At 35.3% G+C, this 18393-nt stretch overlaps 2 protein-coding genes across 3 annotated transcripts in view; one reads left to right on the forward strand and one right to left on the reverse strand.

The window, feature by feature from the left end:
* The window catches only part of LOC106071218 (uncharacterized), a 28003-nt gene extending 17174 nt beyond the window's left edge, over positions 1-10829 (forward strand). The window contains exons 3-6 of one of the 2 annotated variants that reach the window (XR_008776684.1): positions 5178-5365; positions 6630-6891; positions 7105-9967; positions 10044-10829. Coding sequence is in view for 1 of the 2 variants with exons in the window: in XM_013231300.2 (XP_013086754.2) it covers positions 5178-5365; positions 6630-6891; positions 7105-9566 (2912 nt within the window). In the remaining variant the exon portion in view is untranslated. Of the gene's footprint in view, positions 1-5177; positions 5366-6629; positions 6892-7104 lie in introns of both variants that reach the window. The other variant, XM_013231300.2, reaches the window with a different exon arrangement.
* A 542-nt stretch (positions 10830-11371) lies between these two features.
* LOC106071300 (serine/arginine-rich splicing factor 3-like) lies at positions 11372-17913 on the reverse strand. Its single transcript, XM_013231414.2, has 7 exons — positions 17432-17913; positions 15799-15876; positions 15143-15307; positions 13310-13369; positions 12747-12824; positions 12234-12411; positions 11372-11649 (listed from the first exon to the last, which is right to left on the reverse strand). Exons 1-7 carry the CDS (start codon positions 17602-17604, stop codon positions 11578-11580), a joined length of 804 nt encoding a protein of 267 aa, XP_013086868.1. The 5' UTR covers positions 17605-17913; the 3' UTR covers positions 11372-11577.
* Positions 17914-18393: the final 480 nt, after the last annotated feature.

An 18393-nucleotide genomic window follows, 5' to 3' on the forward strand; every position in this document is an offset into this window, starting at 1 on the left:
AGTAACGTCTGTATTATATAAGATAAGATAAGAGTTATCTGGACAAAGCAACAAGACGAAGATAAAATAAACCATTGTCTTAACTAGTCAATGTGTTTTAGAAAGCGCAGTAAGCCGCACCATGAACCATAGCATAACGTACAATTAAATTAAAGAAAGAAAAAAACACAACGATTCAAAGCCAATCACTACAATGGTTCTAGATGCCCATATCTCACAAACAGTAGAGCCTTGATTGGCTCATGCACATATACACACACTTGTAGCAATCATTTATTTTCTTTTGGGGGGGGGGGGGGTTCTTTTTTTATGCTTCTCTTCAATGTAAGAAAAAATAGATCACTGGTGAGTCCGCCATTTGTTTCTCTAGGTTCATTGTTGGTTGATTTGTTTCTACATCTTGTTGTGTCTAATGAAAGCACCTCATTGTCATGAATGTATTCTTGAAATCCGTGTGCACTGTGTTGTCATATTAGAGAACAAACTAGCGGATAATCTGTAGACGCAAGTGCTGGATGATTGAACTGAAATTGTTTCCAGTTGACATGTTCAATAATGATTAGATTACCGTCCCTTGTACAAGTGCTACTTTGATCTTGGCACAGTGAAATAAAGGGCCCCGCAAGACCTGCACTGCAGTACAGAGAGTTTTGAAGTGCTGGGATCACGAAGGTTCAGTGGAGATAAGAAGTTGTAGGGTGTTAACAACAGGTGCTGCTCGTCACTCGGTGACAGAAACATTTCACATCAATGTACTAGCCAGCACTTGTTCACATATACTTTCTCAACTGTGTCAACAAGCACTACGGATGACGCGAGGATCTTGCATGGTATTGATGAACCAAGCTTCCACGCCTGTTTTCCTCTCCCTAGCAACACGTAGTTTATAAGTTGTTATCTTCTAACACTAGTGTCATTGTTATAGAAACATAGTTCAGCTGTCTTAGCGTCTGACCAGCGCATTCTAATTTTGCAAATTCAGTTTGTATTTGTTTGTTTTTTTTAATTTGAAATAAACTAATAAAAACTATTATGGTAATTAATATACTGGATGAATTTTGACTCAACTAAACACTGTTACTTATTTCTTACAAGTGATCTAGACTTAGTGGATGCATGTTTCAACTGTGAATCGGCTGAAAGTCAAATACTTGTATAACTAGCAAGGATCTAAAACATAAAACTTGAAGGACATTCAGCTCGTCTGAGACCGTGTTCCGCGGCTTTGATTCGTACAGCGATAAAAGTAGTATGTGGGGGAAAAAAGGGGGGGGGGAGAAGAGGTCGTGAATAGGGAATTGAGTTCCTACTGTGTCTCCCCGGGTGGAAAGGGGGGGGGGGATATTAGTTGTCTGAATAGCACTGGACGTCATGAACCTTGGTGGCAGTATTCACGTGTGTGTGTCAGCGTGGGGGTTATCTCTCACCAGAGGTCATCTTGACCTCCAAGACTACGCTGGATACGTTGGCAGTTGAGTCTAACATTCCAATGCTAGGAGCTGCACATTTACTAGTTTTGTGTTGTAGTTTATTTGGTTAAAGGCATAATAATAATTCATTATAATTTAATTGATACAATGATGTTAACAAACATATTGCGGGCCCACGGCGCTAGACTAACAAAGATAAACACGAGATCTAGAATGACATAAACAAGTTTTGAACAGATAGGTCTTAGTGTTCTTTTCTAATATAGTGAAGCATGTTGTTTTTCTGAGATCAATGGGGAGTGAGTTCCAAACCTTTGGGGGGTCGCCGCATGGTGGGGGGATTGCAAAAAGGGGTCGCGGTACTAAAAAGGTTGAGAACCACTGATCTACATCGTTTGAAAAACACAAATTCTGGGGACTTTGAGACCCACTGCTTTTGCTAAATACATATGCAAAAAGAAAATGTGTCGAATCTCAAAAGCTTGCATGTTAGGAAACCTTCGCTGGTTAGAGAACCAGACATGATCTCCCAGTTACTGCCCTTGTCCTTTTGTTGTTGCGTGCTAATTTAAACTGATTGAAAACTGTCTAGACACTTATAAGAAACGAGTTCTTCTTGTCAGTTTTCTGTTTGTACAAATAGGTTCCCACTGTCCTAACGTTTTGTTTGTTGTTTTTCGACAAGCATCTATCTTTAGGCACTTTGAGTTTAAATACTAGACATTGAATGTCGTCCTGCTATTGACACTCATAAATCAGAAGGTACAATGCAGTCTTATCTTGTATAGATCTTCCACTGACAGCACCGCGACACAACTTCTCTCTGTCAGTCACACCTTGTGCAGACACGTACATTGCAAGGGGGGATTACTCGGCAAATCTCTCCGTTTAACGCGACGACGACTGGCTGTCCCCTTTTTGTAATTCCAAGGAAGGAATAAATGGATTTTTATCTAGAACATCTTGGGGATTATTATTTTGTATTGTTTGGTTTTTTATGTCGTCAGGGCTAATTGCTGCCTTGCATACAGCCGATCACAAGATTGATCTACTTTCTCGTACTTTGGTGGATGTATGTCTGTGTGTTACTTGGGCGTACTAGTCAACACCCCCCGCCTCCCGAAATGAACCCCCCCCCCCTGCAGGGATTTAGTGACTGATTTTTTGCTTTGATTCTGTTTATTTCAGGTGAGATTTTAATACTAAACCATCACTTGCCCCAGCGCAGCCAATGGGGTTTTGAGTTTAAAACCCTCCTACCAGGGGCTTTTGCAGTCAAAACCCCCTCTTCTATAAAACAAAAAACAAAAAAAAGAATACAAACGACAATCCCCAAATTCCAAGAGCATAGCTAAGGAAGATTTCCATTTTAAAACCCCCTCCGAAATTTATGATAAAACCCTCTTCTTCAATATAAGACTATCCATACATCAGTCACCAGATTCTATGAGCATAGCCAAGAGGGGTTTTGTGTTTAAAACCCCTCTCCACAGGGTTTAGAGCTAAAAACCACCTCTTCAATGTAAAAAAAAAAAAAAAAAAAACAAATTACACACTCAAAATGCTATGAGCATAGCCAAGCCAAGGGGTTTTTGAGTTTAAACCCCCACATCCAGAGGGTTTTTTTTTAATAGTTTAAAACCACTCCTAATGGTTTTGAGTTTAAATACTCCATACAGTGAGTTTTGAGGTTGAAAACCTTTCTCTTCAATTTTATTCTAAAGCAAACTACAGTCACCAAATCCTATGAGCGTAGCTAAGGGGGTTTTGAATTAAAAAAAAACAAAACACCTCAGATTTTTAGGCGTACAACTCTTTCTCTCTCTCTCTCCCTAACCCCCCCCCCCCAAAAAAAAAGAAAGAAAAAGATTTTGACGATAAAACTTCCCTTTTCGATATTAAATCTAAAGCAAACTACAGTCGCCTAATTCCAAGAGAGGTTACAAATTTCTACCAGTGGCTGGGCTCCACTAATAACGTGCAGTGAATAGTCATCTGCCGAAATTGAAAAAGACTAAATGTGGCTCAACAAAGATGGCTAAGACAGATTTTAGGAGTCAGTTATAGAGATCGGGTCTCAATCAAGGAACTCCTATGCCGAACTAGGAGTTGACTCTTTAGTAAGGTTGTGACAGAGCGGCACATGAGGCTTGCGGGACATGTTCTCCGACAAAATAAATAATGCATAATTAAGAGTTGTGATTACATGGAGGCCATTACGAGGAAAGCGCAAACAGGGACATCCTAGAACAACTAGGCGCGGCATTTTCATGGAGGTCCTGGTGGGAAGAGGCTTTAGACGTTGCCGGTGACACATTTTTGTAGAAGCTGCTTGCCGCCCAATGCATCGAACGACGCGGGAGGATCTAAGTCAGAATAGCACATAATAATGTTTTTGAAATAAAACTTTTTAATAGTAGGATAATGCACTGTAGATACCTCAGAATATGCATTTTGTTGGCTTTCAATACCGGAAATAGTGCTTGGCGGCGGGGCTCCGCCCCATGCTTGAGGAGCTCACAGCGCTTCCCCAGACCCCTTTGCTGGCAATGGCGGGGAGTCTACAGTTTTTCCTCTAACTTCAGGAAGAACCTATTCTAGGGTACAGTAAAAGTCTTCTGAGAGAATGAAGGGTCAGAATGTTGTAAAAATTTAATTATGTACACACGCACACAATTATTTTTTTGCCTCCATCCTGGCTACTCCCAATGTGTGTTAGTGCTTGTGAAATCCTTTTTATCTCAACTAGTTTTATAAAAATGGAGGCTATTCTTACTTATTAGCACCTGGCTTATAACTCTAGAAAAAAAATAAAACAAGTTTTTAAATTCATTTTTTTTTTCTGCAGGGAGAGTGTCAAAATCTTCCTCCCGCTGTTGTTTTTCAAACATATAATTCAGCAAGAGTCCATTGTCTTGGCTATGTGGTCATGTAGTGGGTAACATTATGGTCATGTAGTGGGTAACATACATTCATATTTCACTAGACATTAGCTCAGAATTTCCATGGGCTGGTACAGTCAGCACATTCTATGTCTTGTATCAACTGTCTCATCTCAAGTGAACTATGGTCATTTGTCTCCACGAAGGTGTAGTCACAGTCCATGCAAATAACAAAAAGTGTTTGTTTTGAAGACAGTTGGCATGGTTTGTCTGCTTAAAGAAAGAAAAAAAAAACTGTTCACAATTTTCTTGACATCAAACTAAATGTCTGATATAGATCATAAGGTTAATGATTTCTTTGTCTCTACATAAAAGTTTCAGTAGCTCTACATGTTATTTATAACCTGCAAACACCAATTAAAGAATTCAATTTAACATTTTTGCTGTCCGTAGACAAAAAAAACACTTTATTTTGTTTTTAACAATGATACTGAAATTTTTTCTACAAGTCTGATCATGATTGTCCCTTATTGGTTAGTTCAAGGTCATTGTTATGAATGGAATTTAATGGTAGCTGTGACTCTTGGCTGGAAGGGAATTGTGCATTCTTTTACATCTTGTTTTCTTAAAGACTGTGGGGATTTCCCTTCCCTAGCTGGTCTTCATTGGTTTCAACTTGACCTAGTAAATTTAAGGTTGTACTATTCCTGAGTTCTTGGGGTTTTTTTATGCTATGATGGCGTGTCTGGAAGGAAAAGGTTGCTCATTGGATAATTGGAACTGTGAAAGCCAAAATATTTTGATCTGTATTATTTTTAAAGATCAGCTTTAGTTAATATATTTCTTTTACCATTTCTTATTCTAGGGAGCGGTTACTTTGTGGTTACGCCAGACACCAACAGGTTACAGTCTAACAGTAATTCCTCCTACCTGCCAACCAATGCATCATGGTTACCCTACCATCCCATGTATGTTCCTGTCTTTCAAGGTCAGGTGGGACAACAGCCTCCAATGTTACCATCAAGGGCTCATATGAGGTCCATATCTTGCCAGGTATGTCTACCTCATCTAATACATAATAGTCAGTAATTTTTCCTTTCAAGACCTAGAGATGCTTTTTTTTTTTTAAACACTACACTTTGTGTGCCATTGAATGAGGTTCTAACTAAGCCAAAAGACAGAGGAATGGAGAAAGACGGTTGACAAATCTTGCATGGTGGTCCAACAGATACATAGGTATAGGTAAAAAATAGAGACTAGTACAATGTACTTTCCTCTATCCACAAATTGCTAGATAACTTTTAATGATTTTGTTCACCATTAAAAGAATTTCCTTAACCTTCAAGATACTTGTCTTTATTATTGTTAAGCTCCAAACACAGTATTTCACATACACACCTCTGAATTATTATTACAGTACATGAATAGAAATACTATACTGTTTGAAAATGTTGAGTATAATTCAAAAGAAGTACATATAAGGTTGTCTCATTGATTTTACACACAGAGTCTTATAGGATTGCCATTTCTCAATGCTGTCATCAATTTTCTGAATTACTTTTGTATAGAGCAACTTTCATATATACACATGCTCAGTGTGCTGTTTTCCAATCTTTTATTTTTTTGGACCTGTGGGGAGAGGGATTATATGTGAGAAGGTTTCCATGCTACATTAAGACACTCAACAAACACAACTCAAACTTGAACCCCTTCCCCCTTGATAAGCAGCCAAGCAGTTTAGGCTATGCTAAATAGCTTCTCAAAATCATTATCCTCCATTGTCTCCGATTATTTGGTAGCAGAAGACCAATGTCAGATTTGAATAGCTTTTATTTGGTAGCAGAAGAGCAATGTCATATTTGAATAGCTTTTATTTGGTAGCAGAAGAGCAATGTCAGATTTGAATAGCTTTTGTTTGGTAGCAGAAGAGCAATGTCAGATTTGAATAGCTTTTATTTGGTAGCAGAAGAGCAATGTCAGATTTGAATAGCTTTTATTTGGTAGCAGAAAAAATGTCAGATTTGAATAGCTTTTATTTGGTAGCAGAAGAGCAATGTCAGATTTGAATAGCTTTTATTTGGTAGCAGAAGAGCAATGTCAGATTTGAATAGCTTTTATTTGGTAGCAGAAGAGCAATGTCAGATTTGAATAGCTTTTATTTGGTAGCTGAAGAGCAATGTCAGATTTGAATAGCTTTTATTTGGTAGCAGAAGAGCAATGTCAGATTTGAATAGCTTTTATTTGGTAGCAGAAGAGCAATGTCAGATTTGAATAGCTTTTATTTGTATTTGTAATTGATTGGGCACAACTTTTCCAGGTGACTACAATTGAAGAATCTTCAGATGAAGAGGAACTTCCACGTGAAAAGTTAAAAAATGGATCAACTGGTAAATCTTCCAGAGCCAGCAGCCTGGGCAGAACTAAAGAGGAGAAGAAAGTTGTCAAGTCAAAGTCTGATGAGGGTGTAGAATTGAAGAGATCCTCATCCATCAAATACAAAGGAGATAAAGGGAGTAAGATGGTGAAAGATGTCAACCTTAATGTCAAATCTAACAACATCAACCAAGAAAAGGAAAAAGGTGAATCTATTATTATTATTATTATTTAGCCAGCAATTTATTGCCTACCATATATATTGGCCTTTCGATATTTTTTATCATGTTTAGTCATTAAGAGGACTGATTTGTGGGCTTTCAAAAAATGACAAACTGTTTAGCTTTTTCAATATTTATTTCAAAATATCATTTCAGTAAGTGTTGAATTAATTTGTGTATTTTATGTTTATTTTTCAGGGGAAAAAACTTCAATTTTTTCTAAAATATTTGGAAGAAAAAAGAGAGATAAAGATAAGGATAAACTTCTTATGCCTCCACCTCCTGTACCTCCTTTACGTCCATCCACTGTGACGGAGGTGAGCAATGAAGGGAAAGAGCCTAAAGAGAAAGAATATGCTACATTCTCAGCTCAGTTTCCTCCCCCTGAATGGCTTTGGTACCAGCAGCAGCTTGATAAACAGAAGCGGACTGAGTCATGGGTCTCTGTGGTCACTCAGCAGACCACCAGGATATCTTCTGCCCCATATGTCTCTAAAGTCACCACTCTGCCCCCAAGTGGAGCACGCCCAGTCAATGATCAACGCTATCAGAGTACCAAGAAGTTGCAAGTCCTTCCTCAAAATGTTGACTACATGGCGATGAATGCTATAACTAAAGTAAAGGATAAAAAGCAGGTTACAGAAGTAGCGACACATGAAAGTGACTTTGTTAAACCAAGGCCACTACGGCCTGACAATCTTTATGATAGCTTCAGGAATTCCAGACATCAGCCCAGAAAATTCAGGGATTTGGAGGAGGGCAGTAAGCATCCAACTGATTATGATGTGGTAAACCCTGCGGACATTACCCCCTTTCAGAATTCCAACGTTTATCATTCAGTATCAGCATTGTCGCCTGTGGCCCACCTTAGTGATGAGAGCACTTATGCAAAACTGATTGAGCAGCCAAAACTTGGGCCTATGCACTCAACACCTCGCTACGAGGGACAAAATGATAGGACAAATTATAGGGTGGAGGGTCATGAAGCCAGGGACAGAATTTACGGGCCGCCACACTTACCTCATAGAAGAAGGTCTCACAGGTCACGAAAGCGGACACATAAAATTTATAGCTATTATGGACAAGGTGATGACATCAGCTATGAATATAAAGGTCGTCTTCCTAACAAAAACTCTTCAACATTGCAATCTAGAGACAGTGGTGTTAACTGTGTAGGTCTTGCTGCTGCAGAAAATAAAGACAAACGCTTTGGGGGCCCAGTCTATGAAAATACCACTTCCAAACAGTATAGAGATTTACCTGCAAGAAATATAGCCAACCAAAGCCGTGTACATTTTGAAGATAGCCAAAATAGCACTAATCAAAATGCTCACTTTACTACAGATCCAGCACTGTGTTCAGTTGTCTATCAGGGGGATATGACCAACCCAGCAGCCTATAATTCTGTTGTGTATGGAAGTAATGTGACAGACATGGTTGTGGGATCTTCTGTCATGTATCACACTATCACTAACTCTAATCTAGAGAACTCTGACTTGCCAGTCCCTCAAAACTCACTTCCCAGTATTTATTATGACAATGCTGCTTTCGGTCCTAAGATAATGAGCCTCAGATCCGACATCAACCCCAAGACTGTTGTTGATGATCATGTGAATAAGTTAGAATCTGTTCTTGAAATAGGATCTCCATCTGCCAGAGAAATTTCTGGATCTTCAGGGGGTATGATAGAGCTTGCAGATGCCCATGATAGAACAGAAATTGATATTGGTAATAAGCATTATGTTGAAATAGTGGAAGTTGTAGATGATTATGAGTCAGAGGAGGAAAGTGATGAGAGTGACGATGATCATGTTAACAGTGTGGAGCCTCATGTACAGATAGAGCACCATGCTATTCAACCTCAGCCACATGCTCTTAAGAAAGAAGATGTGATGGCCAAAAATGGAGTGGACAATTTAGTTTCAGATAGTGGCTTCAGTTCACCCAGAAACCCAGAATCTGGAGCTGACAAAAGAGCTCAAACACTGGGCCAGTCCAGATCTGCAAATGATGCACTAGTGCATGGAGGTGACAGCAGTAGTGATGCTCAACTGAGCCAACCAGATAACAGTACCAACAGCAGTGCTGCTCAGCAAAGTGGTTCAGCTAGTAGTGGACTGCAGGCCAGCAGTGATGTCATCATGGCTACTAGCAGTGAACAACACAGTGGCTCCACCACTGATAATGCTGAAGCTACTGCTGTCTCTCCAGTTGAAAACCTTCATCAGAATGACCCCTCTAGACCTATTTTAAGGGTGAAACAAAGTCATTCTGCCAATTCCATCAAATCTTTCAACAACCCTCAGCATTCTCATCACCTTTATCCTCAGCTTCCATCGCAGCCACTGCAATCGGCTTTCATACATCCCTATCAACCGGCTGCCAAAATGGTGCCTCACCCAGATGTATATAATAACAATAACACAGCCAGCGTTGTATATTCAGATCATAGCCGTCCATTTCATGCCCCACTTCACCCCCCTACCACTAGTCTGCTCAATAACCAAAAGCCAGTGGCTTTTAAATCAAAACGTATAGAGCGTCCACGGTCTGTAGACTTATGGAGAAACCCACCAAATGAACTCCACAAGTTTGAGGAAGAGCAGTTGAACAAAAAATATGGTGTCAATGGTGAATTTGAAGTAATGGGAGTATTGTAACATAAAATTGTTTGCCCTGTAACATTGCTCATTTGTCACAGCTTGTGAAGGTTGCTCTCAATTTCCCAGGTGCTAATATTTTTATAGCATACATTTTTCAATGTGCACAAAATGTTTTTATGTTACTTTGTTTCATTTAGTTCCACAAATTTTGAATTTTAAAGAAATTTTTTATACATTTTTTTCAGCTCCAGACTGTTAGGAGGGGGTGGAAATAAATTGAACCTCTTTTAATGGCAGTATATCTTCTTTTAATGGAAGAAAACAAAACATTCTTTACATATCAATTTACCAAAATCATTTTTATGTTTTGATTGGCATTTTTTTAAAAGCTGAATATTTTATTTACAAGAAACAATCTTGAGCTTTTTGAACATTTATTGTGAAAAATGTGTCTGCAGGTTTGATACCATCCTATGAAGAGGACTATTTCTCTGTGTATTAACATTTATTGTAAAAAAAAAAATGTGTCTGCAGGTTTGATGCCATCCTATGAAGAGGACTATTTCTCTGTGTACTCACTTTTGTTGTGAATGTTGTACATAGCTTTTGTACGTTGATACTAATTTATTGTTTCTGTGATTCGGTTTCAACAAGTTCATTACATTCTTCTCTGATTGCTCACTATACATTTTATTTTGGTATGAAATGACACTTTTTCTTTAAAGTAGCTCATATTTGTGATGCCAAGCCACTTGAGTAATGGAACTTTATACAAATTGAATATACTTATAGATAAGCTATATAAAAAAAAATAAAGACTGGAAGTTTGAGGAAAACTGAAAACAAAAAAAGTTTTATCAGAGCTTTGTTTATCAGCATCTAATAGGGGGTGTTCCTTCAAATTCATTAACTGACTGAAACCACTATGTCACATCAACACTAAGAAGGCATATTACTTGTCTCTGCTAGTAACTTCAAATTTATTTGCTTGCAGGCCTAAGAGGCCATTACTCAGATACAAGAAAGCTGTAATCATTATTTTTTTAAACAACTAAATAGAATTTATCAATGAACTCAATTACTTTAAATTGGCTCAAGTTTTGGCAAACGGTCGACTTTAACCTCAAGAATATTGTAAATAGTATCAATTTGTAATAATTTACAAGTGATGTACTATTGAAGTGCATGAATGTGTGTTGTAAGATTGTTTGTATAGATATCAACCATGTTGGTATCAACAAACCTTAGTCATGTTTTTATGAAGTGCAAATTCTGTAATTGTATCAAAAAAATAAAACAAATTTGTTATTTTGCTTTTAATTTCTGACTTTAATCAATATTGAATAAACTTACATTGGACATCTTCAACTAATAACTTTAAAAAAAAAAATAATAGTAATAAGCTTATCACAATCTTGAACAAAAATAAAGAATTGTATCAGGGCATCACAATACTGAAGTGTTCAAACTACATTAGACATTGTCCATCAATATTAATAGATTGTTCCATCCAACAAAGTCAAGTTTTTTTTTTAGGTGCTGCTTAAAGCTACTAAAAAAAAAAAATTGTATGACAAAAATAATAAATCATATTATTTATAATAAAACTTAACTTTCAGCAAAAGTATTTTCTCATCTACAATACACATTGGAATGTGTAGACAATAGTTCATTCACTTGGTTTTATTTCAAATAATATTTATATATATAATATTGCACCAATTTATTGAGTATTACTCTAATTGATTCACGAATATGAAAACAAATGTACCTATCATCAGCTACCATTACAAGTCAAAATGTACTTAATAAATGCTATGGAGACATAAACTAGTCATGGTGAGTTCAAACAGTGCCATTGAACAAAGCATATGAATAAATAGAAAGTTCAAGTAAATCAAAGGTTAGAATGAAAGCAAAAGCATTAAGCTCTTAATGGAACAGTCACACACAATAGCAAAATAGATTTATATGTAGGATGTGATTCAACATTACAGAAAAAGCCATTACAAAAATACTATAATTGAAACTATATTACAAAGCAATGAATAAATCAATGAAAAGGCAACTAGTCCTCACTACTAGAAGTGTCTGCATAATTGGTTTTCTTTTTGTTCTGGGCACTTTTTCTTGGGACTTCCTGCAAAACAATAGAGATTTATGATAGTGACTTCATATCTTTGTGTGGCAGGATACCCTATTTACAAACTATTTTGATTGGTCTGGTTTCATTTGGCATCAGACTTATATGACCTTCATGAATCACACACTTCTAGATGATTTGGGGAAAAAATGTAGGTCATTAAGTAGTCTTATGTACTTTACCTAGAGATACTTTTTATGATAGGCCTACTGTGCAATGGTTATTGATAAAAATGTTAATTTCAAGAAAATGATTTTAAAAAATGTATCTATAGTGTTTAAAATTATGAACATTGTAAACATAAAACTAAGTCAAAACTATCAAAAACTAGGATTTAATTTTAACCAAATAAGAATTCAAGTATTTGAGAAAATGACCAAAATTCATTTTGAACTTTACCAAGTAACAGATTCTTTTCATAAATGGTTTCATGGGCAATAGTTATACATGAAACTGAATATAAAACATCACCAGGACTTCATGTGGACTAACAGATTATTGCTCCTCATTTAAACAAGTCTTTGACATAATAAACACCATACACACACCTGTATGCACAATAAAAACAAAAGTATATCTACCTGAAACTTTTGATATGGTCGCTCATCATGTCTTGGTGGACTCTGTGATGGTGAGTGTCCTCTTTTTTGTTTCTTAGTTGATTTCTTTGGTGGAGGTGATGATGAGCTATCAGAATCTGTGTTGTCTTTTGCTCTGGGTGGGGATGGTGTTGTGGACACATCTCTCTTGAATTTTTTCCTGAACATATTGAATGCAAACATCTTAATTAACATTGACTTTGCCATTAGCTCAATTTATTAACACAAAACTTAAATTGACATTATGTACATTATAGGAATAACTGGAGAAGACGTATGACAGAAACTGCTAACTCACTAAGTATACAACTTGTAATTAGTATAGAAACTGGGAACCCAAATAGATGAGACAGAACGTTAACCCTCCTCTATCACTAAAACTTTCTATTCAATCCATAGAGTAGATTCTACTTTTTATGTAATTATTAATTCTAATCAACTATGAAATATTTGAAGTTAAAGGTGACTATAATACTTGTGAGGAAAACAAGTTACTTTGATTTATTGTCCGGTGAGTCTGAAGCAGATCGCTTAGCATATTTCTTTGGGGATGAACTATCAAAGTCATCATTTCTGTAAATATACAAAAGACATAGATTGTAAACAACATTATTAGCAGTATCTATTAACAAAAAAAGAAAATCACTTTAATAGTAAGTCACAGAACTAGGCTCTCAGGACAAATAATGTTTTGTGAGCAGGATATTAACAAAATATTTCTATAATGTGAACCTATTGTTAATAAAATAAATGTCAGTGAGCCATTTGTCAAGCAAACCAAATGTCCAACCATTTGTTGTGACCCCACTGAATACATACTAGAACAACATGCCATTCCTATCTGACAGATAGCTGAAAAAGATGAAGAGCCAATCCCTCAGATTTCTGTTTAACAACCTTAGTGTTCAGCTAAAACAAAATAATTTGAACTAACAAGAGTAATCTGATTCACAACAAATCTACAAAGATAGGGGAAAAGGAAGGTCAACTCCGCAGGATGAACAGCATCAGCCAAATACTTTCTAGTATTAAAAGAAAAAAATGACTAATAAAATGACCTGTTTGAAGATGGTGATTGCTGCCCTCTACTGTTTCTAGCAGGACTTTGAGATCTTGACCTTTAAAAATAAAATCAAAAGAAAAACAATAATTATTTGTTGTAATGAATTTGTAAAAAAATGGAAACAAATGACCTTGTTTTCATCAATAATACTTAAAGAGTATATTAGTCATAAATTATAGCATCTGCTCAACATATGAAATACTTTATATCTTGATTGCATATGCTGAATTTTCATTATAATTATTTTTAATTACTTTATTTCAAATGTTAATTTGCAAGACTTATCATGAGTAGAATAGTATTTTTATTTGATAATTAAGAAAAAAAAATTTATGGCAATGATACAAAATATTTTTTAAAAATCTTGAATTAAAAAATCAACATGAATTGCATAAATAAATACTAATCTTCAAAGAGCTGTAAATTTTAAATTATGTTAATGAAAATTTGAAAATGTTAGTTAGTATTCTTTGTTCTACAGGATATATACCCAACAAACACATTACCAAATGATTTTGTTTTTACTTCAGGCCAAGTGAATGCCCTCGAGTGTATAACGACCATGGAGAAAGGATTGTGCTTGACATAAAGTGTGATTCCTGTTAATACGATCCACACGGAAGACGGACAAAATGAATCTTTAAGCTCTTCATTACGCTCATCCTCTCCTGCTATCAAGATGTGAGTAGGTCAACATCGTCAGGACCTCGCTTGCTCGGTACCAAACAGACATTGCAAATGACATGACAGGTTTGGGGGGAACCGGGCGTTCACACAGGTAGGACATGGCCCTCAAGAACATTCTGATAGCTTGAAATCAAACGTATTGATGATAAGGAAACGATTCCAGGTACTGTCAGGCTTGCCTCAGGCTGATCTAACGATGGGCCAGTATGGATGCCCCCTTGAATAAATGTGTCAGGACAACAAATTAAATTACAGACACCATATAAAGAAAAGAACAGAAATTGTTTGTATAACTGTTCAATTAATATTTAAACCATTCAAATTAGGCACAAAATCTAATGTACAAGGCACATAAAACTCAAAATATTTATGTGAGCTTTATGAAATATTAATTTATGATTGTTTTCATCTACTATCACATGTCCTAAATATTGTACTTTTGGATTACATGCACTTACAATAACATTTAAATCATATTTTTAACATCAATATTTAGACCATTCAAAAGTAGAAACATTGTATGAGATGAAAAGGTAATCATTTGTTTTTTCTCAAACGGTTTGTTGTTGTTTTTATCACAATCCTATCTTAATAATTTAAAAACAATATTCTGTAAAATGGCCTCTAACTGTAATAGGATTGTAAAACTGCTGTAACTCCAAATGGGGTTGTGACGCGTGACCCATAGTTTGAAAACAACTGTACCAATGCACTTTTTCAAATTATTCTCATGAATTATGTACCAGTATGATAAAATAAAGTTTAAAAAAAAAAAAAAAAATAATTCTACAAAAGACATAAAAAAAAATCTCTTAAAAAGCATTATGGCAAGAAACTAGAATTGAAACCATAGTTCAATTCATAGATTTTAACACTATTTACTTTGTTTTACTTGACCTCAAACTAAAAAAAAAGTGTCAACAATAAATGCTGACGTTCAGTGAACTAGGAAACTAATCAATGATTACCTTTCTTTTGAAACATTAATTTAAGAAAAAAATAAAGCTAAACTTAGTGCCATACGATAAAAGCTATTCAGAAATAGATTATACTTAATATTTCAAAACATGAAATCAGTTGTATAGCACACCAACAATATTAAAATAGATACCAATTGAAGTATAAACAAACTGGTACTAACCTCCTATTGTTGTTGTATCTCTCTCTGAATCTACTTTGCTGGTTACCTCTATAGTCCCCTCTGTCTCCTCCTCTACCTCTGTTAACCCAACCTCCTCGGAATCTACGAGGATTACTATTTATAGGTTTGGCATGCTCAACACGTACTTTTCGTCCACACAACTTTCTGAAAGGTTAAAACAAAAAACTTCAACATTTTTATAAGTTACTTCAAGATCCTAGTTGATGGTTATGCAATTTGTCCATATCTGTAGGTAGCTGTTCATAGTGGTGTCATGTGACTTGCATAATAAGCAGCTTCTTTTACTTAAACAAAAATATGAAACTCCTCTAAGAATTAGAGTGGCTGTCTGATCATGTGGACTGTCATTTAATGTCCCGAGTTCACACCGTGCCCAACGCATATTGTTTGGGTTGGCATGTAATAATCTTAAAGTCTGAAGGAACATCCGAAACATAAAACAAACATACAACACACCAGACAGATAAATTTGTTTGAAACATCTTACCTTTAATTGCAAATCTGTACATAAACAAGCAACATATTTTTTAAAAATCCTTTTTAAAAAAACAAAGCTTATCTATGTAGAAGAACTCTGCATGTACTCAAAAATCTCTCAATAATGTAGAAGTTGTAAAATGAATACAAATTCTCACCTTCCATTTCTATCTCTAACTGCTTCTTCTGCATCTTCTGGATACCGGTAAACAACAAATGCATAACTTGGTGAAGTTCTACAAGATTTAAAATGTAATAGGTTTTGATACAAACATAAAATATTCTGGGTCTAAAAAGGTGTTAAAATAAAGAACTTCTAATCAGTACAAAAAAAAATTCAAGTTAAAATAGTTGATTAATTTTGTTAAAGATCAATTACTTTTTCGATACCATTTTTTAAAATATTTTAAACTTTATAAAGTTATAGAAAGTAAACAGTTCTCATTCAATTTGAAGAAATAAATGAATAGGCTTACAAATATTATAAATTTAATAATTGTTGAGGTTGTATATTTTATACATGTACATATTGGCTGTATTATCCATCCCAGTGGCTTTACAGCCCATGGAGGCCCTTGGCCTGCTTTAGCACATTTCTCGATTCCGATCTATCCTGCGCTTTACGTCTCCATGCTCGAACTTTTTAGATGTTGTAGATCTGCCTCTACGTCATCAAGCCACCATAGTCATGGTCTGTCTTTGAATTTTGCTGGTGAACAATCTTTTCTCCTCTGTTCTCTGGCATTCTTTCAAGGTGACCTGCCCAACGTAATCTGTTCCTTTTTATTTCAGTCACTATGGAGGGGACTTCATATAGCTTGGTATATTTCTTGGTTGGTGTGAATTCTCCATCCAGTTTTCTTATGTATGGCACCATAAATTTTTCTGAGGATTTTTTCTTTCCGAAGTATTTAGCAGATTTTCTGGTTTCTGTCAGCGTCCAGGTTTGGCTTGCATATATGACTAAAGGACTGATGGTTTTGTAAATGATTTTCTTTGTTTCCTAGGATAAAAGTTTGCTTTTAAGTATATGTTGTGTATTAAAGAAAGCTGTTACCTGCTGCTAGTCATTCCTTTACTTCTGACATTAGATCATTGTTAAAATGTATTATGCTTTCTATATATTTAAACGTTTGTATTGGCTGTATATATATTTTAATATATTTAATAAGCATGGGGTATAAATAAACAAAATTAAAAATAAAAATACTTTTAAAAAAATAGGGGCAAGAACTTCATATTAACAACATATATCTTATAATTGATTTGTTTCCCTTTTTGGAACCAAAACAAAATTAATTAATTACCACAATTTAATTAGCATTAATTAATATTTTTTTTTATTATTCATGTTTTGGTAATGTTAGGAACAATTCAACAATGAATGATTTTGCAGAGAGGAGTTACTTGGTCTTCCAGTATAAAAAAAACAAGAGCTGAGTTGTTTGCTAAGTACCCCTTCACATTCAGAAGACGAACCAAGTGCATTGATCATGTAGGGTGTAGTATGGAGAAGCAGCAGTAATGAGAATTAAGAATTTAAGACTGTACACTACAGAAAGATATAGAGAATAAATAATGTAGATAAAAGATCTAGACTAGATAGATTTAGGACCTAGGAGGAAGAGGCGTCCACCAAATATTATATTGATCTAGATCTATAATCTATATTAAGTATTTAATACTAAAGTAATATAGAGCTAGATCTATAATAATAATATTAATCTAGAGTTTAGATATGATCATGTCTCATGTACTTTATAATTTTATTTCAAGTCCAAGTTGACTTACACTTCCCGTTTTCTTCCCATCCAAACATCTGTAATAGGCCCATACTGTCCGAATTCTCTTTCTAAATCTGTTCTGCCTATTCGCGATCCTAAGTCTCCAACATAAACTCTAAAGCCTCCTAAATTTCCGTCGCTGCTAGACCTGCGACTATTTTCTCTGCTGCTGTATGACATTTCTGGTCTTTATAGATCTATTAGTGACGTTACTCTCGTCGTTAATCTAAACTCAACGTCTCAACCAAGTGTTACCAAGTCTTTACTTCCTGTGCAAGATTTGTGTAGATCGAGCCTAGATTCTAGCTAGATTTAGAATCTAGCTCTAGATACTTTGCCCAATTAGCAATAATAATAAAATAAATAACTATTAGTTATTACAATTACGAATAGATTATGCGCTTTCTAAATATCATTTAAGCAATTCAATGAGCATATTATAGATCTAGATCTATTTACGGTAGCCATTAATCAACACAAACAAATCTATCAGTCGTATCAACGGAAGAAAAGTTTCGCACTAGATATGTCTAAAACTCTAGATCTGGATCTAATTTTTTTTAAATTTATACAATAGATTCTAATATGTTGTAATATTAATTATACAAATTATATTATATTGACACTAGTTCTAGATGTATTTGTCTAGGTCTAGATGTACATAACCTATACAGTTGTATTTTTAAAGCGAAAAGTTTAGTTTCGTATCTTGAAAATTACTGTTATAACCCTGCAATGCACTACTGCACCATACGATTAAACTGAAAGTTGCGCCATGCACTGTTAGAGACTAGAATTGAATGTTGGCGTTAGAGAGAGAAGCAACGTGTTTGCGATGTCCTGTAAATGAATACCTATCCTTGTTGAGTTGCCTTCCGTAGATTTATTACATCACAGACGTTTGTAGAGCTTACGATTGATATGGTCCTAGTTATTTGGCACATCATCACACTTAAGGCCAAGGCGAAG

Source organism: Biomphalaria glabrata, chromosome 2 (genome assembly GCF_947242115.1).
Source record: "Biomphalaria glabrata chromosome 2, xgBioGlab47.1, whole genome shotgun sequence".
Lineage (NCBI taxonomy): Eukaryota > Metazoa > Mollusca > Gastropoda > Planorbidae > Biomphalaria > Biomphalaria glabrata.